The 14,876-nt window shown below is 40.7% G+C and overlaps 1 protein-coding gene across 11 annotated transcripts in view; it reads left to right on the top strand.

Annotated features, from left to right (window-relative positions):
- Positions 1-14,876, top strand: part of LOC106560286 (adhesion G protein-coupled receptor B3) — a 366,901-nt gene that overhangs the window by 233,818 nt on the left and 118,207 nt on the right. For 8 of the 11 annotated variants that reach the window (XM_045701052.1, XM_045701056.1, XM_045701060.1 and 5 more), the window contains 2 exons: positions 2,347-2,450; positions 3,692-3,812. In XM_045701052.1, the coding sequence (XP_045557008.1) occupies positions 2,347-2,450; positions 3,692-3,812 (225 nt within the window). The remainder of the gene's footprint in view (positions 1-2,346; positions 2,451-3,691; positions 3,813-14,876) is intronic. The other 3 variants (XM_045701058.1, XM_045701059.1, XM_045701053.1) reach the window with 1 other exon arrangement.

The following is a 14,876-nucleotide window of genomic DNA, read 5'->3' as shown; positions in this document are numbered from 1 at the left end:
CTGACTGCCACGTGTGAAATCATATCTGTTGCTCAGCAGTTCCACCATTACTCAAATGTTGTGACTGGAATAGAGAAAAGTGTGATCTGTGGGAATGATAGCATTGTGTTCCCCTCTAGCAGCAGTGCACCAGGTTAATAACTCTGATCAGGGCCTTGCCCTGCCCATGTCACAATGACTGGTGGTCTGTGGGAGGGGGCTGGGAAAGATAAGCTATGGCGGCATCCCAAATGGCACCCTATTCCCTATTTAGTGCACTACTTTTGACCACAGCCCTATGAGCCCTGGTCAAAGGTAGGTCACTAAATAGGGAATAGGGTTCATTTGGGACACATCCTATATCAAGTGGAATCCTGGGATAGGCTTGGTGTTAGTTAAGAGGCAGTAACAGTAGATTAAATAAACATGGATGTTATTTGATTGGCATTGGTAGATTGTCAGCTTTATTACATTAGGAGAGGCTCCTACTCATTTCAATCTTATAAATTACTTCTGTATGTAATTCTAAGCACTATTCTATGGAGTGTGTGTGTGTAATTCTCAGTGGTGGGGAAAGTACCCAATTGCCATAATTCAGTAAAAGATACCTTAATATAAAATTACTCAAGTAAAAGTGAAAGTCACCCAGTAAAATACTACTTGAGTAAAAGTCTAAAAGTATTTGCTTTTAAATATACTTAAGTATCAAAAGTAAATGTAATTAAAAAATATATACTTAAGTATCAAAAGTAAAAGTATAACTATAAATCATTTCAAATTGCTAATATTAAGGAAACCAGATGGCACAGTTTCCTTGTTTTTTCAATGTACGGCTAGCCAGAGGTACAACATGCAGATAACATTTACAAACCAAGCCTTTGTGTTTAGTGAGTCTGCCAGATCAGAGGCAGTAGGCATGACCAGGGATGTTCTCTTGATAAGTGTGTGAATTGGACCATGTTCCTGTCCTGCTAAGCATTCTAAATGTAACTAGTACTTTTGGGTGTCAGAGAAAATGTATGGAGTAAAAAGTACATTCTTTTCTTTAGGAATGTAGTGAAGTAAAAGTAAAAGTTGTCCAAAAAAATAAATAGTAAAGTAAAGTACAGAGACCTCCAAGAACTTCTTAAATAGTACTTTAAAGTATTTTTACTTAAGTACTTTACACCACTGGTAATTCTATGCTCTATTCTGTGGAGTCTCTATGTAATTCTGTCACATAGCCTCTGATGTGATGTCTTTTTTACACCTCAATGTCAATCAGTGAAAATGGTCTCTTTTCTTCATAGGACTCTCTTTTTTCTCTCTTGATTCAATATTCATGAATATGTGATTAATACAGGGACATATGATTACACTGTAGAGGAGAGATGTATGGGGAATGGGTCGTTTTATTAGGGTTTTATTTCGAGACGTAGAGTAGACACTGCAATCACGATCTTGAGATGAATGGTTAGTTAAGAAAGCAACAGATTTTTTTAGATGACATTAATCACCAATGCTATCAAACTCAGGACTAATAAAAACTGCAAAGCGCACACACACACACGGGCATTCACATGCACACAAACACACTGGCTCCCCTCCTCTCCCCAATCCAGTTTGTATTGGCGTTGGTCAAACCATTCAATACAGAACATCTCAAAATGGCCTACCTGTTGTGATGTTTTGATTGGTTTGTTTTACAGTTCGATTCGTGGTTTAAGATTTAATAACATCAACTGATTGGTCTATTTTCCAGTCAGTGGCTGATAATTATTTAATTTTTTTAGTACTTTTACCCCTTTATCGTGATATCCAATTGGTAGTTAGTCTTGTCCCGTCGCTGCAACTCCCCTACGGACGAGAGCCATGCGTCCTCCGAAACACAAGCCTGCCAAGGCGCACTGCCTCTTGACACACTGCTCGCTTAACCCGGAAGCCAGCCGCACCAATGTGTCGGAGAAAACACTGTCCAGCTGGCGACTGAAGTCATCTTGCAGGCGCCCGGCCCGCCACAAGGAGTCACTAGAGCATGATGGGACAAGGAAATCCCGGCCGGCCAAACCCTCCCTTAACCCGGATAATGCTGGGCCAATTGTGCGCCGCCTCATGGGTCTCCCGGCCATGGCCGGCTGTGACACATCCTGGGATCGAACCTGATGCGATGCGATGCAGTGCCTTAGACCGCTGCGCAACTCGGGAGGCCCAGTGGCTGATATTTTAACACCAACCCAAAGCAGCTATAATAAGTGTTTTGATTGTGAAGCTTCAATAACACCAACTGATTGGTCCGTTTTCCAGTGTGATTGGTTTTGATTAGTGTGTCTGAGGCTTTAGCACCAACCCAAAGCAGGTGTAATATCTACTTCCTTCTGTCTCCTACAGACCATGGAGTACTCAGCGGTCCCCTCTGTGACTTTGATCATTGGCTGTGGTCTATCCTGTCTCGCCTTGATCCTGTTGCTAGTGGTCTATGCTATTCTATGGAGGTGAGTACAACCAGTGATGTATACACTGTAAACACCATGTTGACATGGTGAATATGAATATATGAATATATATTCATATGAATAAATGAATTGATGTACACTATATATAAAAAGTATGTGGACTCCCCCTTCAAATTAGTGGATTCGGCTAGTTCAGCCTCACCCGTTGCTGACAGGTGTATAAGCATGGCTGTGTGCTAGACTAGGGCTAGCACACAGCCATGCAATCTCCATAGACACACATTGGCAGTAGAACGGCCTTACTGAAGAGCTCAGTGACTTGCAACGTGGCACCGTCATAGGATGCCACCTTTCCAACAAGTCAGTTCATCAAATTTCTGCCCTGCTAGAGCTGCCCCTGTCAACTGTAAGTGCTGTTATTGTGAAGTGGAAACGTCTAGAGCAACAACAGCTCAGCCGCAAAGTGGTACGTCTAGGAGCAACAACGGCTCAGCCACAAAGTGGTAGGCCACACAAGCTCAAAGAATGGGACCGACGAGTGCTGAAGCGTGTAGCTCGTAAAAATCTGAAGCAGTGGAAATGCTTTCTCTTGAGTGATGAATCACGCTTCACCATCTGGCAGTCTGATGGACACATCTGGGTTTGGCAGATGCTAGGAGAATGCTTCCTGCCACAATGCATAGTGCCAACTGTAAAGTTTGGTGGAGGAGGAATAATGGTCTAGGGCTGTTTTTCATGGTTCGGGCTAGGCCCCTTAGTTCCAGTGAAGGGAAATCTTAACACTACAGCATAAAATTACATTCTAGATGATTCTGGGCTTCCAACTTTGTGGCAACAGCTTGGGGAAGGCCCGTGCACAAAGCGAGGTCCATACAGAAATGGTTTGTGGAGATCGGTGTGGAAGAACTTGACTGGCCTGCACAGAGCAAAGTTCCAACATCAAGTGGAAAGCCTTTCTATAAGAGTGGAGGCTGTTATAGCAGCAAAGGAGGGACCAACTACATATTAATGCCCATGACTTTGGAATGAGATGTTGAATGAGCAGGTGTCCACATACTTCTGATCATGTAGTATATAGCCTTGCTATTGGCCTAGTAGTAGTGGCCTGGTAGTAATGGCCTGGTAGTAATGGCCTAGTAGTAGTGGCCTAGTAGTAATGGCCTAGTAGTAATGGCCTAGTAGTAGTGGCCTAGTAGTAATGTCCTAGTTTTAATGGAAGATTGTTGATTGGTGATTGTTGTGGTGTTGTGTTGATTGTCATTTTTCATTTGTTGATCCAGTACTTCCCGTTATTCCAGATATATCCGGTCTGAGCGGTCCATCATCCTAATCAACTTCTGCCTGTCAATCATCTCCTCCAACCTCCTCATCCTGGTTGGACAGACACAGACACACAATGCGGTAAGATTCCATTTTCTACTGCATGCACTTTAACTGCTTTACTCAAACACACGACTCACAATGCAGGTTGTGTTTATATGTTGTATTGGAAGAGACATACCTGTACATACAGGCAATTCATGCACTTTAACATGCTTTAATCAACAACAGACACACTGTGGTACATTAAATGTCTATTTATCTTGTTGGCAAGTGTACAAGCTTTACTCAACCATAGTAGCTGTTTAACCACTCTACTGATATTCACTGTAGTTTAACCACTCTACTGATACTCACTGTAGTTTAACCACTCTACTGATACTCACTGTAGTTTAACCACTCTACTGATACTCACTGTAGTTTAACCACTCTACTGATACTCACTGTAGTTTAACCAATCTACTGATACTCACTGTAGTTTAACCACTCTACTGATACTCACTGTAGTTTAACCACTCTACTGATACTCACTGTAGTTTATCCACTCTACTGATACTCACTGTAGTTTAACCACTCTACTGATACTCACTGTAGTTTAACCACTCTACTGATACTCACTGTAGTTTAACCACTCTACTGATACTCACTGTAGTTTAACCACTCTACTGATACTCACTGTAGTTTAACCACTCTACTGATACTCACTGTAGGATAACCACTCTGCTGATATTCACTGTAGTTTAACCACTCTACTGATACTCACTGTAGTTTAACCACTCTGCTGATACTCACTGTAGTTTAACCACTCTGCTGATACTCACCGTAGTTTAACCACTCTACTGATACTCACTGTAGTTTAACCACTCTACTGATACTCACTGTAGTTTAACCACTCTGCTGATACTCACTGTAGTTTAACCACTCTACTGATACTCACTGTAGTTTAACCACTCTGCTGATACTCACTGTAGTTTAACCACTCTACTGATACTCACTGTAGTTTAACCACTCTACTGATACTCACTGTAGTTTAACCACTCTACTGATACTCACTGTAGTTTAACCACTCAACAGATACTCACTGTAGTTTAACCACTCTACTGATACTCACTGTAGTTTAACCACTCTACAGATACTCACTGTAGTTTAACCACTCTACAGATACTCACTGTAGTTTAACCACTCTACTGATACTCACTGTAGTTTAACCACTCTACTGATACTCACTGTAGTTTAACCACTCTACTGATACTCACTGTAGTTTAACCACTCTACTGATACTCACTGTAGTTTAACCACTCTGCTGATCCTCACTGTAGTTTAACCACTCTACAGATACTCACTGTAGTTTAACCACTCTACAGATACTCACTGTAGTTTAACCACTCTACTGATACTCACTGTAGTTTAACCACTCTACTGATACTCACTGTAGTTTAACCACTGTACTGATACTCACTGTAGTTTAACCACTCTACTGATACTCACTGTAGTTTAACCACTCTGCTGATACTCACTGTAGTTTAACCACTCTACTGATACTCACTGTAGTTTAACCATTCTGCTGATACTCACTGTAGTTTAACCACTCTACTGATACTCACTGTAGTTTAACCACTCAACAGATACTCACTGTAGTTTAACCACTCTACTGATACTCACTGTAGTTTAACCACTCTACTGATACTCACTGTAGTTTAACCACTCTACTGATACTCACTGTAGTTTAACCACTCTGCTGATACTCACTGTAGTTTAACCACTCTACTGATACTCACCGTAGTTTAACCACTCTACTGATACTCACTGTAGTTTAACCACTCTACTGATACTCACTGTAGTTTAACCACTCTGCTGATACTCACTGTAGTTTAACCACTCTACTGATACTCACTGTAGTTTAACCACTCAACAGATACTCACTGTAGTTTAACCACTCTACAGATACTCACTGTAGTTTAACCACTCTACTGATACTCACTGTAGTTTAACCACTCTACTGATACTCACTGTAGTTTAACCACTGTACTGATACTCACTGTAGTTTAACCACTCTACTGATACTCACTGTAGTTTAACCACTCTACTGATACTCACTGTAGTTTAACCACTCTACAGATACTCACTGTAGTTTAACCACTCTACTGATACTCACTGTAGTTTAACCACTCTACAGATACTCACTGTAGTTTAACCACTATACTGATACTCACTGTAGTTTAACCACTCTACTGATACTCACTGTAGTTTAACCACTCTACTGATACTCACTGTAGTTTAACCACTCTACTGATACTCACCGTAGTTTAACCACTCTACTGATACTCACTGTAGTTTAACCACTCTACTGATACTCACTGTAGTTTAACCACTCTACTGATACTCACTGTAGTTTAACCACTCTACTGATACTCACTGTAGTTTAACCACTCTACTGATACTCACTGTAGTTTAACCACTCTACTGATACTCACTGTAGTTTAACCACTCTACAGATACTCACTGTAGTTTAACCACTATACAGATACTCACTGTAGTTTAACCACTCTACTGATACTCACTGTAGTTTAACCACTCTACTGATACTCACTGTAGTTTAACCACTCTACCGATACTCACTGTAGGATAACCACTCTGCTGATACTCACTGTAGTTTAACCACTCTGCTGATACTCACTGTAGTTTAACCACTCTGCTGATACTCACTGTAGGTTAACCACTCTGCTGATACTCACTGTAGTTTAACCACTCTACTGATACTCACTGTAGTTTAACCACTCTACTGATACTCACTGTAGTTTAACCACTCAACAGATACTCACTGTAGTTTAACCACTCTACTGATACTCACTGTAGTTTAACCACTCTACTGATACTCACTGTAGTTTAACCACTCTACTGATACTCACTGTAGTTTAACCACTCTGCTGATACTCACTGTAGTTTAACCACTCTACTGATACTCACTGTAGTTTAACCACTCTACTGATACTCACTGTAGTTTAACCACTCTACCGATACTCACTGTAGTTTAACCACTCTGCTGATACTCACTGTAGTTTAACCACTCTACTGATACTCACTGTAGTTTAACCACTCAACAGATAACCACTCTACTGATACTCACTGTAGTTTAACCACTCTACTGATACTCACTGTAGTTTAACCACTCTGCTGATACTCACTGTAGTTTAACCACTCTGCTGATACTCACTGTAGTTTAACCACTGTACTGATACTCACTGTAGTTTAACCACTCTACTGATACTCACTGTAGTTTAACCACTCTGCTGATACTCACTGTAGTTTAACCACTCTACTGATACTCACTGTAGTTTAACCACTCTACTGATACTCACTGTAGTTTAACCACTCTACTTATACTCACTGTAGTTTAACCACTCAACAGATACTCACTGTAGTTTAACCACTCTACTGATACTCACTGTAGTTTAACCACTCTACAGATACTCACTGTAGTTTAACCACTCTACAGATACTCACTGTAGTTTAACCACTCTACTGATACTCACTGTAGTTTAACCACTCTGCTGATACTCACTGTAGTTTAACCACTCTACTGATACTCACCGTAGTTTAACCACTCTACTGATACTCACTGTAGTTTAACCACTCTGCTGATACTCACTGTAGTTTAACCACTCTACTGATACTCACTGTAGTTTAACCACTCTGCTGATACTCACTGTAGTTTAACCACTCTACTGATACTCACTGTAGTTTAACCACTCTGCTGATACTCACTGTAGTTTAACCACTCTACTGATACTCACTGTAGTTTAACCACTCTACTGATACTCACTGTAGTTTAACCACTCTACTGATACTCACTGTAGTTTAACCACTCAACAGATACTCACTGTAGTTTAACCACTCTACTGATACTCACTGTAGTTTAACCACTCTACAGATACTCACTGTAGTTTAACCACTCTACAGATACTCACTGTAGTTTAACCACTCTACTGATACTCACTGTAGTTTAACCACTCTACTGATACTCACTGTAGTTTAACCACTCTACTGATACTCACTGTAGTTTAACCACTCTACTGATACTCACCGTAGTTTAACCACTATGCTGATACTCACTGTAGTTTAACCACTCTACAGATACTCACTGTAGTTTAACCACTCTACAGATACTCACTGTAGTTTAACCACTCTACTGATACTCACTGTAGTTTAACCACTCTACTGATACTCACTGTAGTTTAACCACTCTACTGATACTCACTGTAGTTTAACCACTCTACTGATACTCACTGTAGTTTAACCACTCTACTGATACTCACTGTAGTTTAACCACTCTACAGATACTCACTGTAGTTTAACCACTCTACTGATACTCACTGTAGTTTAACCACTCTACAGATACTCACTGTAGTTTAACCACTCTACAGATACTCACTGTAGTTTAACCACTCTACTGATACTCACTGTAGTTTAACCACTCTACTGATACTCACTGTAGTTTAACCACTCTACTGATACTCACTGTAGTTTAACCACTCTACTGATACTCACTGTAGTTTAACCACTCTACTGATACTCACTGTAGTTTAACCACTCTACTGATACTCACTGTAGTTTAACCACTCTACTGATACTCACTGTAGTTTAACCACTCTACTGATACTCACTGTAGTTTAACCACTCTACTGATACTCACTGTAGTTTAACCACTCTACTGATACTCACTGTAGTTTAACCACTCTACTGATACTCACTGTAGTTTAACCACTCTACAGATACTCACTGTAGTTTAACCACTCTACGGATACTCACTGTAGTGGAACTCTTGAGTTTGTATGTCAACATTGCGAGGTTATTACTGTATGCAACAAAGACTTCCAAATGATGTTAATGTTTACATTATTAGGCTCCCGAGTGGTGCAGCGGTCTAAGGCACTGTATCTCAGTGCAAGAAAAGTCACTACAGTCCCTGGTTTGATTCCAGGCTGTATCACATCTGGCCGTGATTGGGAGTCCCATAGGGCGGTGCACAATTGGCCCAGCGTCGTCCGGGTTTGGCCGGTGTAGGCCGTCATTGTAAATAAGAATTTACCCCCCAAAAAATAAATGTATTGGCAGTCAAAAGCTTTGAGTTAGATTTCTACCCCCAGATAAACAACAGAAATGCACATGCTGACAGCAGACTTATTTACAGGCTGATTGATGGGCTAGTCTGTGTGTCAGGGTGGCCCACATTAGCCCATTTCGGTCTAAAACTGTGAATTGCATTTTGTTAGTGCCACATTTGACATTATTGGTGTATATTTCACAAGGCATATCAATGTTTTAGCCACAAGCCTGGTAAACCATATAAAACACTTTCCCATAGGAACTAGTATTACTATCAGAGAGAACAAAGATTATTCTGCTTCATCATGTCAATGTTTTCCTCTAAAGGAGGAGTTGATGTTAAAACAACCAATGAGGTAATAACTGTAGGCTGATGGAGAGATTGTTCCGTTCTCTGTCTGTGTATATCTGGAGCTCAGGTTATCCAGTGCTGTGTTCACAAGCTATTTATAGGCTGTGTTTCTGCACCTCGTCAAAATATGGCCCCCTTACGGATTCAGGGGATATTTTGACAACTGTGAAGCCTGGGTGTTATTCAGTCTAGCTGTCTCTCTGTGTTTTCTAATGAGGAGTACTGTAAATATGCTACCTTACCTCAGTGTTTTCTAAGCAGGAGTACTGTAAATATGCTACCTTACCTCAGTGTTTTCTCAGCAGGAGTACTGTAAATATGCTACCTTACCTCAGTGTTTTCTAAGCAGGAGTACTGTAAATATGCTACCTTACCTCAGTGTTTTCTCAGCAGGAGTACTGTAAATATGCTACCTTACCTCAGTGTTTTCTAAGCAGGAGTACTGTAAATATGTTACCTACCTCTGTGTTTTCTCAGCAGGAGTACTGTAAATATGTTACCTACCTCTGTGTTTTCTAATGAGGAGTACTGTAAATATGTTACCTACCTCTGTGTTTTCTAATGAGGAGTACTGTAAATATGTTACCTACCTCTGTTTTCTAATGAGGGGTACTTTTAATATGTTACCTACCTCTGTGTTTTCTAATGAGGAGTACTGTAAATATGTTACCTACCTCTGTGTTTTCTAATGAGGAGTACTGTAAATATGTTACCTACCTCTGTTTTCTAATGAGGGGTACTTTTAATATGTTACCTACCTCTGTGTTTTCTAATGAGGAGTACTGTAAATATGTTACCTACCTCTGTGTTTTCTAATGAGGAGTACTGTAAATATGTTACCTACCTCTGTGTTTTCTAATGAGGAGTACTGTAAATATTTTACCTACCTCTGTGTTTTCTAATGAGGAGTACTGTAAATATGTTACCTACCTGTTTTGCTGCCTCTAATTGGAGATCATCTACAAACAAAACCCCAACATAGAAATACAAAACTAGACCCTGAAAAAGAAACCTGTCACGCCCTGACCTACTCTACCATAGAAATGAACATCTTTCTATGGTCAGGACGTGACAAATGCACACATTTTTTGTATTTAGACGAGGTGTTGTTTTTAAGTCAGACAGCATGCGTTTCAGCACTTCTTTTTACCCTTGCTGCAGTTTCATCCAATATGATACCTTTTTACCTTGAACCCTTTCATCTGAGATGGTAAACTCAGACTATGCTTCGTTGGCATGGAGACCATGAAAAGGATCTTGCATCGCAATTAAGGGAGAAGGACCATAAAGAAGATTAAAAATGCGTCCCAAATGGCACCCTATTCCCTATACAGTGCACTACTTTGACAAATGCTTAAAGGACTCTGGTCTAAAGTAATGCCCTATATAGAGAATAGGATGCCATTTGGGACTCCACCCTAAATAATGGCCACAGAAAGGACAATCAAATCACTCCCCAATGAAATAAGGATGCTGTTTCTACGGCTATAGATTCAGGGGAATGACGCAGCAATCATTAATGAGGGGCCATAGGATAGCCGTGTGTGTCTGTGTGTGTGTGTGTGTGTGTGTATGTTTAGCCTTTAAGAGCTCCTAGACAGGGATATGTAGGATGCAGCAACAGAGGGTTATTCCACACAAAGTCGCTATCCCAAATGACACACTGTACCCTACATAGTGCACAAAAGTGATGCACTAAATAGGGAATAGGGTGTCATTTGTGACACACACTAGGAGACATGATGCAGGGTTCTTTCAAACTCCCTAATGAAGTTATAGAAGCACCCTCCCTGGAAGTAACCACTCACATTGATGTATTTGTATTTATTATGGATCCCCATTAGTTCCTGCCAAAGCAGCGGATACTCTTCTTATGGATGCCTATTAGTTACTGCCAAGGCAGCAGCTACTCTTCCTGGGGTTTATTATGGATCCCCATTAGTTCCTGCCAAGGCAGCAGCTACTCTTCCTGGGGCTTATTATGGATGCCTATTAGTTACTGCCAAGGCAGCAGCTACTCTTCCTGGGGTTTATTATGGAGCCCCATTAGTTCCTGCCAAGGCAGCAGCTACTCTTCCTGGGGTTTATTATGGATACCTATTAGTAACTGCCAAGGCAGCAGCTACTCTTCCTGGGGTTTATTATGGATCCTATTAGTTACTGCCAAGGCAGCAGCTACTCTTCCTGGGGTTTATTATGGATACCTATTAGTTCCTGCCAAGGCAGCAGCTACTCTTCCTGGGGTTTATTATGGAGCCCCATTAGTTCCTGCCAAGGCAGCGGCTACTCTTCCTGGGGTTTATTATGGATCCCCATTAGTTCCTGCCAATGCAGCAACTTCTCTGCCTGGGTTTATTATGGATCCCCATTAGCCAATGCAGCAGCTACTCTTCCTGGGGTTTATTATGGATACCTATTAGTAACTGCCAAGGCAGCAGCTACTCTTCCTGGGGTTTATTATGGATACCTATTAGTTCCTGCCAAGGCAGCGGCTACTCTTCCTGGGGTTTATTATGGATCTCCATTAGTTCCTGCCAATGCAGCAGCTACTCTTCCTGGGGTTTATTATGGATCCCCATTAGTTCCTGCCATTGCAGCAACTTCTCTGCCTGGGTTTATTATGGATCCCCATTAGTTCCTGCCAAGGCAGCGGATACTATTCCTTGGAACCAGCTAAATTAAGGCAATTATATACAATTAAAACATTTCTCAACAGATTAAGTGTGTCCCTCAGGCCTCTACTACCACATAAAATCCATGTGTATGTATGTTATGTGTGTCTATGCACAGTCCCCACTGTTCCATTTTTATCTGTTACTTGATGTGGAATAGAGTTCCATGTAGTCATGGCTCTATGTAGTACTGCACACCTCTCATAGTCTGTTCAGGACTTGGGGATTGTGAAGAGACCTCTGGTGGCATATGCATGGGTGTCTGAGCTGTGTGCCAGTTGTTTAAATAGACAGCTCAGTGTATTCAACACTTTTCATTTCAGTAGACACTCTTATCTAGAGCGACTTACAGTAGTGAGTACATACATTTTCATACTGGTCCCCCGTGGGAATCGAACCCACAAACCTGGCATGGCAAGCACCATGGTCTAACAACTGAGCTACACCGGACTTCTTACAATTACAAGTAGTGATGAAGTCCCTCTCTCCTCTACTTTGAGCCAAGAGCGCTTGACATGCATATTATTAATGTTAGCTCTCTATGTACATTTACACGACTGGACAGTAGTTCTGGGCCAATTGTAATTTTCCTAAGTCCCTCTTTGTGGTATCTGACCACACGACTGGACAGTAATCCAGGTGTGACAAAACTAGGGCCTGTAGGACTTGCCTTGTTGATAGTGTTGTTAAGAAGGCAGAGTAGCGCTTTATTATGGACAGACCTCTCCCCATCTTAGCTACTGTTGTATCAATATGTGTTGACCATGACAGTTTACAATCCAGGGTTACTCCAAGCAGTTTAGTCTCCTCAACTTGCTCAATTTCCACGTTAGTTAATTGAAATATTTAGTTGAGGTTTAGGGTTTAGTGAATGATTAGTCCCATGTACAATGCTTTAGGTTTTTGAAATATTTAGGACTAACTTATTTTTTGCCACCCTAATAAATTGATGGAAGTGAATATTTGTATATTTTGATAGATTGATAACTAAATAAATTAAAGGAGTGCTCCTGCTTAAAATATATTTCTTACATTTCTTAGGAAGGATTTCACCAGTAATGGGTTAGTATACGTTGAGATTTTAGAGGTTTCCATACAATGGAGTGGAAAATGAAGCCTTTAACCCAAATTGTAATGTATTATTCAATGTATGAAAGTTGTATGGCTTTAGGCTTTTAAATTATACAAACAGATCAGAGATACATCTGAAGAAGATGAATGGCTAAATGAAAATGTAACTGACTATTTAAGATACGAACTGCCAACTTTCACAATACAGGAGACTTCTTCTACTAGTGCTCTGATTGTACACAATAACAGTATCCCACTTGCTGCTTTCAAATAACACACTGATCAGGCTTATCATAGTTGTTCTTGAGTCCTGTAATACAAACAAGTGGTTTATCTAAAAGACGAGTTTGGCACATAGTGGGTTGTCATTGACTGCGTAAGCTGCCCACACAGATGTCATTCTCAGTGTGTTGGCAGAGTCACAGAATGACACATTTGCCTATCACTCTACAGACATTTTAATTTTACAGGCATATCCATGGGAACCCAGGGCAAACACAGCAGCCATTTCAGTGAAGAGGTGTAGCCTGGTTCAGGTCAGAAAGAGCATGGTAGAAGTATTTATCATTCCCAATATATGGATTCTGAAATATATTATTTAAGTATTGTTTTATATACAGTACAAGTCAAAAGTTTGGACACACCTACTCATTTTCTTTATTTTTACTATTTTCTTCATTGTAGAATAATAGTGAAGACATCAAAACTATGAAATAACACATATGGAATCATGTTGTAACCCCAAAAGTGTTCATCAAATCAAAATATATTTATATTTTAGATTCTTCAAAGTAGCCACCCTTTGCCTTGACCACTTTGCACACAATATTCACATATGGATGTTTTATTTAAATCTAGATTGATGTGTATTTTATTGATATAGGACAGGAATCACATTGTTTTCTGCTTGTTCATTGTCAGATAATTACATTATTAGTCATGCTTTAAGTTCAGAATGCTTTTAAGTGTGACTTTTTCTAAAAGTCTAGATAGGGGGTGGTCGATGTGATGTCCCAGGTAACCCAGAGGTCCCTACATTAGGCCTATTTCATTCATCAGTCATGTCTTTTACTCCATTCATTACACCAGTCCCATCCATCACTGGTAACCATGTAGTCCCTTCCATCATTGGTAACCATGTGGTCCCTTCGATCATTGGTAACCATGTGGTCCCTTCGATCATTGGTAACCATGTGGTCCCTTCCATCATTTGTAACCATGTGGTCCCTTCCATCATTGGTAACCATGTGGTCCCTTCCATCATTGGTAACCATGTAGTCCCTTCCATCATTGGTAACCGTGTGGTCCCTTCCATCATTGGTAACCATGTAGTCCCTTCGATCATTGGTAACCATGTGGTCCCTTCCATCATTGGTAACCATGTGGTCCCTTCCATCATTGGTAACCATGTGGTCCCTTCCATCATTGGTAAGCATGTGGTCCCTTCCATCATTGGTAAGCATGTAGTCCCTTCGGTCATTGGTAACCATGTGGTCCCTAAGATCATTGGTAACCATGTGGTCCCTTTGATCATTGGTAACCATGTAGTCCCTTCGATCATTGGTAAGCATGTAGTCCCTTCAGTCATTGGTAACCATCATTGGAAAACAGGCCCCCCATGTTCTTTTATTTATTTGTACTTTTTCATATATTAATGAAATCTGTTAGCTAGTGGCTAGCATCACAGCTCTATCTGCCTTGTTGTTAGCTAGTGGCTAGCATCACAGCTCTATCTGCCTTGTTGTTAGCTAGTGGCTAGCATCACAGCTCTATCTGCCTTGTTGTTAGCTAGTGGCTAGCATCACAGCTCTACCTGCCTTGTTGTTAGCTAGTGGCTAGCATCACAGCTCTGACTGCCTTGTTGTTAGCTAGTGGTTAGCATCACAGCCCAGAGTACCTTGTTGATAGCTAGGGGCTAGCTTCACAGCCCAGAGTACCTTGTTG

Source organism: Salmo salar, chromosome ssa18 (assembly GCF_905237065.1).
Source record: "Salmo salar chromosome ssa18, Ssal_v3.1, whole genome shotgun sequence".
NCBI classification, from domain to species: Eukaryota; Metazoa; Chordata; class Actinopteri; order Salmoniformes; family Salmonidae; genus Salmo; species Salmo salar.
Note: the sequence above shows the minus strand (reverse complement) of the source record. Positions and strands in the feature narration are given on the sequence as shown.